Source organism: Cherax quadricarinatus, chromosome 64, assembly GCF_038502225.1.
Source record: "Cherax quadricarinatus isolate ZL_2023a chromosome 64, ASM3850222v1, whole genome shotgun sequence".
Classification (NCBI taxonomy): Eukaryota; Metazoa; Arthropoda; class Malacostraca; order Decapoda; family Parastacidae; genus Cherax; species Cherax quadricarinatus.
Genome location: NC_091355.1, coordinates 1,640,515 through 1,650,514, shown reverse-complemented (window position 1 = coordinate 1,650,514; position 10,000 = coordinate 1,640,515). Strand labels below are relative to the sequence as shown.

Genomic DNA, 10,000 nt, shown 5'->3' with positions numbered 1-10,000 from the left:
GTGTATGGAGTATAGGGGCCAATCTTCAAGTAACTGTGTTTTTGATTCCATTATCATCTAATGATACTACTCATCTCATCAAAAAAAAAAAAAAAAAAAACACTCAACCTTTCCCTGACTTATGCAGGAGCCGCAGCGTCCTGTGTAATCAATAATAAAAATAAACAATAAATTAATAATGACTTACAACGAGATAATTACAGGTTGGAGCAACATGTACTCCTGTCTAGACCACAAAATGAGTACTCCTGTAAGTAATCGCAGTTTGCATAGATAAAAAAGTGACGGTATTGGCACTAAATTGTACTCTACCCTGATCTCGTGTTCTTTGACGTAACGGAAGGTAAACACCGCAGGACAGTAACTTTAACCTTTAGTAGACACACGTTAAATCTTTTAAATACTTTATTTTTCTCGTATTTATGCATTTTTTCACTGGTAAATGTTAATTATTCAAGAGTCTTATAAATGTGTTTCTGTATTCCTTCAGTCACCATTTAATATTAATAACGACATTTTTGCGAAGTGATACAGAGGCTACTGTTGCCCTTCCTAATGCTGACCTTCAACACCTGTCAGGTAAGCGAAGAACGCGAGAGAGGGTCATCACAATCGTACAGTACTAGGCCTACTGCAGTGAGAATCATAGGCAATGACTGGCCTCAATCTACTTGTCTTCTAATAGACTAGGAACCGAACGCCCAAAGACGGACGACGGTTGAAAATCTGGTCTTAATGGCCTAGTAAACTGCTTCTACAGTGACCGTATATATCTGGACATAAGTACTGCCAATAGCACTGCTCAGACCAAACTTGTGAACCGGAATTAACTCCCATGTGTTTCCAAGAGAACCACAGTCAGTTAAAATGTATTGTTTTTTTTCTACTCTTGATTAGTAGATGATTCGGGTTCAATACTTTTTACCTGTTCTTGGTGCCATTAGTAGTGTGTACAGTTAGGTTCCAGCAGCTGCAAGTTTGTCCTTGGCAGAATTCCCTGTTTCCCAAAGCGTATAAAGGTACGCCATAGTGAATTTTATATTTTGTCTGCACATAAATCTAGAACAACTAGACACTGACTAGTTGACCTCTAGTGACTAGTTCAGCCCTAGTGACCACTGAAGTCTAGATATATATCTTGGCCATGCGCCCATCCCTGTGCCAAAACAATAAAAGTATTCCATTACCATAATTAAATTTATTATTGGTGTAAGCTTCTCTTATTATACAACCAAAACATTTAGATGTGAAGTAGACTACTGTGTTCTACGATCTACAACAGGATCGTTGTACACGACCAGTTACCTATACTAAGAGTTAAGAGCAAAAGCTTGCTTAGTCTACCATTAAGTGATACGGGTTAGAAGAGGGAGGGGAAATCATTCAATTTTTATTATATCTAAAACTAGAATTAATCTCTCGTACAGAGAGTGGTTTTTTATTCATTAAGATTCTTTTATGCTATATGAGGGAGGGGGCTTGCACTGCAAGGAGTAATCAAAATTAGAAGTAGCGAACTCACATACAAAACTGCTAACTTCTAAACAAAATGAAACCAAAGAAATGATCACTAACAAAGCCAGTCATGATAATCTCACTCTAGTCTGAACTTTGCTGACTGACAGGACCCGTCTGTCCTTTGCAGACTGACAACACCCGGGTATCCTACGCTAGCTGACAGGTCCCGGGTGTCCTACACTAGCTGACAGGACCCCCGGATATCCTACGCTAGCTGACAGGACCCCCGGGTATCTTACGCTAGCTGACAGGACCCCCGGGTGTCCTACGCTAGCCGACAGGACACTGATGCCCTTCACCGGCTGACAGAATCCATCGTCTACGAGGCCAGTACTTACTCAACAACAAAAATGGAATGATAGGAGCATCAACCATTTTTCTAAACACCCGAACTAGTACACTTGTTGCAAAATAGAATATTTATAATAAAACACCAGTTGCTGGCCGGGTCTGTGACATTGTACTATGATATGAGGCGTTGAGAGTCGCTGTTGCTGCGCCAGTGACGTAAGTTGAAAACGTAAACAAATTGAAAAGATGTGTAGGATGGAATAAGTAACTGGGAAGTCATGGAGAACAGTTCGCCAGAACCTGGGGCCTCTCAGTCGCTAATATTTCCCAGATTGTTTCCACATGTAAGACCAACACTTCTGTGCCTCCACAGAAGTTTTGTAAAACTGTGACGTAGCTGTTTATCTCACATCAGAAGGAATTCTGATTGCACTCCTTTTGCTGGCCGAGAAGTATGGGTAAGTCTCCTTGAACCTGTTGTTGAACCTGTTCACCCACCAGTAAAAAGGTACCTGGGTGAGAGTCAGCTATAGGTGCCCGACAAGGTGGATGCGGCATCCGCTGTGTCTATAAGAAGGACGACCTAGTGGACCCAAACATCTACGCCTCAACTAAGTATTTACAGAGATGGAATATGATGGCTGAGCTCAAATGGCTACTGTTCTCCCTCATTTCCCTCCCGAGCTCTCGGCTCTCTCCCTCCCACTGTTGTGTCTCCTAAGTGTATTTGATGTGTATTGGATTTTCCTTTATGTAGATTTTTATACTTTAGAGTTCCCTCTGCAAAAGTACCGTTTATAAATGTTTATAAACGTGTTAAAAGGACTACTTATTATTCCCACTTATTTACAGTGCTCCCCACAGCATATGAGTTCCTTATGTATGCTAAGTGTATTCTATATATATTAACTGTTACCACAGGGTTTAAATGCAACTAGTGTAAGTGTATTTAATTTAAGTGCATCTTTGATACGTTAATTAACTGTACCTTGTAGGCCATAGCTGGTTATAAGCAGGACGTTTCATGTGTCTCCTTCCACCTGCTTCTGCTGTTCACCTAGCAGTAAGTAGGTACCTGGGTGTTAGTCACCTTGCACCTGCTGCCCCTGTTGACGTAGTAAATGGGCACCTAGGTGTTAGTCGACTGTTGTATGTCGCATCCTGATGGAGAGAATATCATGGACAGGACAGGTCTTCGATACAAGCAGAGATAGAAAAACACTTTCTTGGGAATTATGCTTGGAGAACAAACATTGAAATCTACCATGTTAAGTGAAGCTTATTTAACATAAATGTAACAAAAGCTTGTTATATGTATCCTATTCAGCATAAATGATGCCTTGGTGCATTAGGTTTACCCAGAATTCACTATGTGTAACGTAAATGTGTTGATTAAGGTGTACCCAATACCCGCTATGTGTAACTCAAGTGTGTTGAGTGTATCCATTGTGTCGTATGAGTAAACTAGAGTGGTAAGTGTACCTTATACATGGCCCAGCCGTACACTCAATCAAGGCACTCCATTCGATCTAATACTTGATCATCACAGAAATAAGGAAACAGTCAAGTGGATGATGCGACTCCGGACAGGCCGTACAGCCCACGATTTTAAACCTCGATGTACTGGTTCGCTCCTAGTCTTTGCATTTGATCTGTGTATTATTGTGCCGCGGCCGTCGAGCTGCGGGAGACCAACAACAACAACAACGAAAGAGATTAATTGATTCTAACGAAGACGCAGGAATAAGGTTTAAATTCGCTAGCGAAGTCGCATTTTTTTTTTACATTAGGCAAGTTCGTTCAATGGTAATGAAATGAAGGATGCGAAGTGAACATACAGCGCACATTGCAGTGTTAACTTGAGGTATCAGGCTGATGAATGCAATCGGTCTCCACTAGTGAGAGGTAAATTGTGTGAGGTATTTCACTCCCATGGGAATCCACATTCGCTCCGTCAACTTATGGAAAAAGTTAGCATCTGAAATATGAGAAGCCTGTTTCACTAATGTGCAGCAGTTAAATGATGGAATTCTGGAATATTAAATGAGCTAGTGGGAGAGAGTGTGCGAGGTGCGACACTTGGCTCAGCTTCAGATTGCAAGTGAGAGCCAAAAAATATAAAGTGATCTTTCGACAACAGAAAACAGCTGATCACCCGTCAACAAAAATCAGCTGACTGCCAGTCAACAAAACACAGCTGATCATCCTACAAAAAAAAAAAAAACAGCTGATCGGCCATCAAAAAAATTCAGCTGATTGCAAGTCAACAAAACACAGCTGATCATCCGACAACAAAAAACAGCTGATCGTCAGACGCCAAAAATCAGCTGATCATTCGTAAAATACAACTAAAGTTGCCTCACTCCAGAAAGCACATGAGATAGTTCGGTATGAAATGCCTCATCACCCGTCAACAACACTCACTTGGTAAGCTGTAAACGAAAAGCAGCTTATTCCTCATTAGCAAAGCCCAGCTGATAATTTGTAACCATAAAAGGGTGTAAACAAATCATAAAAATTCCTTATAAGGATTATAGTTCATCAACAAATTCACTTGAAATCAGCTGATCCTTCTTCAACTAGCCCAGCAGAATAATTAGCCAAAACAACTGATCGCCCCACTGAAAGCAGCTAATACCTATTTTTATTCCACTTTCCGCTATCATTAATATTCCAGAATTTTCATTTCATATGATCACGAAAATGATATCGAGATTCGGCAACTCTAATATCAAAAACTAATTTATATTCGTATATATTCTTAACGACCAATCGACACGACACTTAGATGAAAATAATCACGACAAATTAGCTTAGAAGATGCTTTACATCAAGTGTTCTTAAGAGAATCAGCTCCCTCTCCTTCATATAGCTAAGATTATATGATTTAAATAAAGAGGTTGCAAGACAATGTTTGCAACACACAAGAGTGAGTGGATGGATCTTTAACATTAGGATGGTATCAAAATCTTGTCCAAAAGTCCAGCATCCTTCGGTTCGACCACCATCGCCTCCTCCCTGTGAATCCAAACGCAGTTTCAAAATACGGGACAATTAAGTGAATTCGTCGTCTTAAACCAAAAAAATCCCCCCAAATTCCCTCCAAAATATCATGACGCTCAAAAAATCCTTAAGGATTAAAACCATTGGAACATAATCCTAACCTCGTCCTAGGGAAAACTACTGCATTAGACAAGGCCGTTCCAAACACCTATGTGGATATATATATATAATATATATAATATATATATATTATAATGAAGTTGCAGCAACAAGATTGGATAGGAAGTGTCCCTGGATATAAAGGAGAGAGTCCGTCTCAGTGGACTCTTAACTACAGGTAACATCATCACCAGTAATGTTCCATCACTATGACAACCAGATTTAACTTATTTTCCATCTGTGGGGGATCTGTTTATTTTTTTTTGGCATGATAATGTCTTTAAATGCTAACAAGAATCACAGAAGAGATCATTTCTATCCTCATGTTGCCCATACTGAACGGCGATAGATGAGAGGGGCGCCACAGGTTGCACTATAAGGTCCATAGGGTTATATACAAGGCATATGAGTTTCGGCTCAAGCTGCCACGAGTGGGAGGTTCAGGTGTGCCCAACCAGGTTTAAGGCAGGATTCAAACCGATATATTCTCCCAAAGGAAACTTGCCATCAGGCAAAATTCCAACAATTCCTGGGAAAAGAAATAAAGAGTAAATCAAAATCTTGACCTAAAACTTTTTAAAAACTTCATATATCATTATTTGGATATAACAATACAATAATTAGATATTTAAAACTTTCCCTAGAAGCAACATTTAACGTCAATAGAACTGTGATGAAACAAATGACTCATAACAAGACAAAATGATACTCTTTTTTGTGTTTACAACCAAAACTACGACTTTTTTTGGATATATCTATGTACCTTGACATGAGAGGTCACATGAGGTCACTGGTGTAAGTGTCAGGTCACACTCCGTACACTATCTTGCTGCTACAACTACCAATACACTGCTACAGATGGTGGCTAAAACTCTCATCACCTGCCACTGGCTTTCACACCGCACGACGATATGGCGAAGTTCATGGCTCCAAAAAAATAGCCATTTAAATTACTATTACCTTATTGTCCTTTTTATATCATGTAGGCATTTAAATGGCTTAAAAAGCCTTTTTTTAAATTAGATAAAAAATCCAACGCACGGGAAAAAATGCACTGTCCTTAGTGTGATTTATTGACAGGTGAGAGGCAAGTCATGGCTAGCTTTTCAATGACTAAGATAAAGGACACAAAAAAATTAAATCATTGAAAAGTTATTCCAGTGATTGCCTTAGTTATCCAGATCCGTTCCCATATCGCCGAAAGGGTTAATAGAAAAAAATAAGATGAAAAATTAAAACCACAACAACAAAAACTCATTACTTACTGCAACTAGGCTGAAAGGAGCAAGAAATACAGGCCTACAACAAACTTGCCGAAGGAAAAAAACCAGCTAAGCCTACCATACACCCTAGAGCAAGGTACTCCCGTACATAGGCTTCACAAGCCGACTGGAAGTATGGTTAGTGGTAATGCGCGCAGTGGAATGTCTAGGGAAGGGATGGAAGGGAAGGGTAGAGGAGAGGAAGGTAAGGAAATCAAAACCATGCGTCAAAGGCAAAATCTTGTGGTGTATAAATGATACGTCTTTCCACGACGATTTTTTTTGGGGTGGTGGGGGAGGTGGGGAGGTAAATGTTATCATGGCTATTGGAAAAGATTTCAGAGTTGCTATGTTTTAGTAAATTTTTTTTTTCATCAAAACTGTCAGTATAGATCCTGTGCTCGTGGACTCAACAAGTGGGTGACGGCATCCAAAAATTGAAAATAGACTCGTCCAAAAAAAATGGACGAAAATACTTTAGGGTAAAAAAAAATTAAATGCATTAAAACGATCCAGTAGAAGGCTATTGGATCCCAGCTCCGGGGGGGAAAAAAAAGCACTCTGTAGCCTGCTTTTGCTTTGGGCACGAAAGTTTAAGAGGACATATTAGGGTAGAAGCCATCCCCAGCTGAAGAGCGAGTTACAACTGCAATGCATGCAGGTTATATAACCCCACATCGACTGGGTGCGGTACACACAGCGCTGCCAGACCCGTGTTTAAATTACCTGTTGGATAAGGAAACCCGAAACTCGGGTAACTGGCATAACCGCGCCCAGCATATGCTGCGTACGCTGCTGCTTGTATACCTGTGAATAAAAACAGACGGAAAAAGGAAAAAAAAGATTAGTTTAGCTGCCAACATGAGACATAAATATATATATATATATCTGTTCTTAAATCTGAGTTTAAAGTGAAGGTGCTCTAGTGGTGGTCATTATTGTGAAACTACTGGTCATTTTAACTCACAAATAACTTGATGGATAAGCCAGTTGAATCTGATCAAGAAGTCAAGATTTCTTTGTACTACAAGAGCTTTTAAAACTATCCCTACTACATAAATAGCTATAGCACTGGTCATGCAGTTATATTCCTAATCAAGAAATCATAGCTTTGTACGGCATTATAAAAAAAAACGTTTTTGTTATAAATTGCCAAGAAAGCTTTAAAAAATAAACTAATGGACACCCCGGGCAGCAGCCTGTCACTACGATTTCTAAAGCTCCTACGAGAGGCTACTAAATTGTATTAGCAAAATTAAACCAAAAAAAAGATCACACAAACTACTTATCACAAGATATTTGTTTTAAACGAGGTTACTTTCCCTGATTGAGAATGACGGCTAAAAACAGTGTTCCTCGGTGGTATTTACTCAAGGAGCGTTCAGAGGAGAGTGTTCCAAGCTGGTGCCTGGGGTATAAGGGGGGTATATATATAAAAAAAAAAGGGGGTGGGAGTCTAAACCAAGCCTCGTTCGAACCTGTCCCGACGCTCTCCGAACTCTGATTCTTAGTCTCACTCAAAAAAAAAAAAAAAAAAAAAAAAAAAAAAACACCTATGAAACTAAAAAAAAAAAATTGCATATTAAGTTTTCCTTAAATGCAACAATGAAAACAACAAGTATTTTGTCTCCACGTAAACAAAAGTGACTTAAAAAAATTACGTTTCATAAAATTGCATCTCTCTTCATTTTTTTTTTTTAGGAATCAGATGTCACAAGAAAAAACTCAAGCTGACCATCAGTGTATTTCGTGTTTACATTTCCCTCCCTCAGTATAGCTGTCAGTGTAGCTTCGTCACTGTGTAACCCGTTTTTATAAGATATACTGCAGAGAACATCAGATTTTTTATCTTGTCAGTGTTGTGGCTCGAAGACAATAATGAAAAAATAGAGATAAAGGAAGATGGAGAAGAAGAAAGGGAAAAGAATAAAGAATGAAAAGAGGAAAAGAAGAAGGGAAAGGAGAAGAAATAAAGCAGAAAGGGAAAAGAAAAAGAGAAAAGAGAAGAAATGGAATAAACAGAAGAAATTAAGGAGACGACGGCGACTTTATTCACATTATTAACCCTGAAGGGCTAACAATGGAGAAAGTCAAGCAGTGTGTCTATTTACCGGTGGTATGCTCTAGCTCCTGGCCCTCGCAGGTCGTCGACATCAACGCAGCACCTGCCCACAGCGGGTCGTCAACCTTGGGAAACCTCACCTCACCTTGGGGAACGAGGCTTCACCTAGGGAGCCTCACCTGGCCCAAGGTGTCAACAAGCGACTGTTTTACTGTCACACTGGACAACACCAATGGTAAGTTAGCATTATAATACCAAACTATGTACTGTACATGTTTGTGTGTGTGTGTGTGTGTGTGTGTGTGTGTGATTTTAATATTTGATATCAAATTTTAAACGATTTTGGGAGCCTATATAAACTTTCATCCATTTCCGTTACCTGTATTTTATCATTATAAAACGCAGTAGTTATCTGTTTACAGCCCAGTGGTCAATTTATATAGATCATCCCGTCAAATGTTGCAATCATTTTATGCTGCTTTTCCATAAGATTTCTTTTAATAATACTCAAGATTATTTGTTTAAAGATCATCAGTAGGAATGTACTAATCCTTGAGGGACCCCCACTAGTAAACTAATAACTGGGGAATGTACTAATGCTAGTGGAACATCAGTAAAGTCTTCATTCCATTCTTCGCCTGTGTTATGGTAACTCATATTATATACATTAAAATATTTTGCTTGACATACCACTGCACTAATATTTTCTCCTCAGAATCTAATGAATAAAACCAAAACCAAACGTAATCTATCCATCGATTTGATTCTTCAACGTATATATATATATATATATATATATATATATATATATATATATATATATATATATATATATATATATATATATATATATATATATATATATATATATATGCAATAAGATCACAGTAAACAGGTGATTTCAGAATATGCAAAACAACCACTCTGAAAGAATAGAGAAATTCCAAGCGCTTTCGTGACTACTCACATTATCAAGGAACTGGTAAAACTGGTCAATTAGCAAGAATTCATTTAAAATTATGTTCTTTATAAAATTTTCTCTTATACGTTCAAAGACATATTTTTTTTTCATTTATGCTAATGTAAAAATTAATAATTTTGTACCAAAAGAACCTTAGAAAACTTACCTAACCTTATAACAAGCGCAAATTAATTTAAGGTAATCGAGCTAAATACATTTTAGATAAATTTACAGTAATTTAATAATAAACAAACACAATGAAATATATTTTTTCCTTAGGGTTCAGAATGATTTTTTATGAAATTATTACATACACAATTTTCGCTTGCCATGCTAGGCAAGAAGAGCTTTGCTATTTATGCCAAAATCGGCACGACATATATATATATATATATATATATATATATATATATATATATATATATATATATATATATATATATATATATATTATTATTATTACTATATATATATATATATATATATATATATGTATGTATGTATCTATTATTATTATTACTATATATATATATATATATATATATCTATATATATGTCTCCATTGCTTTAAAATTACGTGTGTTAATAAGTCCGGCCAGCAATTTTGGGCATTTTTTTTTTTACTGAACATTCTGCTTAGATAAAAATGTTAGTGCGATGACGTGGTATTTTGCTGACGAATAAGACTGTGTAAATGTCTACACTGAGAGAAACATGACCTGATGCATCTCTATGAAGAGCGAA

The 10,000-nt window shown here is 37.6% G+C and overlaps 1 protein-coding gene across 5 annotated transcripts in view; it reads right to left on the bottom strand.

Annotated features, from left to right (window-relative positions):
• LOC128700039 (RNA-binding protein Musashi homolog Rbp6) overlaps window positions 1–10,000 on the bottom strand; it is a 532,325-nt gene that overhangs the window by 27,984 nt on the left and 494,341 nt on the right. For all 5 annotated transcript variants that reach the window (XM_053792974.2, XM_070098697.1, XM_053792975.2 and 2 more), the window contains one exon: window positions 6,960–7,040. In XM_053792974.2, coding sequence (XP_053648949.2) covers window positions 6,960–7,040 — 81 coding nt within the window. The remainder of the gene's footprint in view (window positions 1–6,959; window positions 7,041–10,000) is intronic.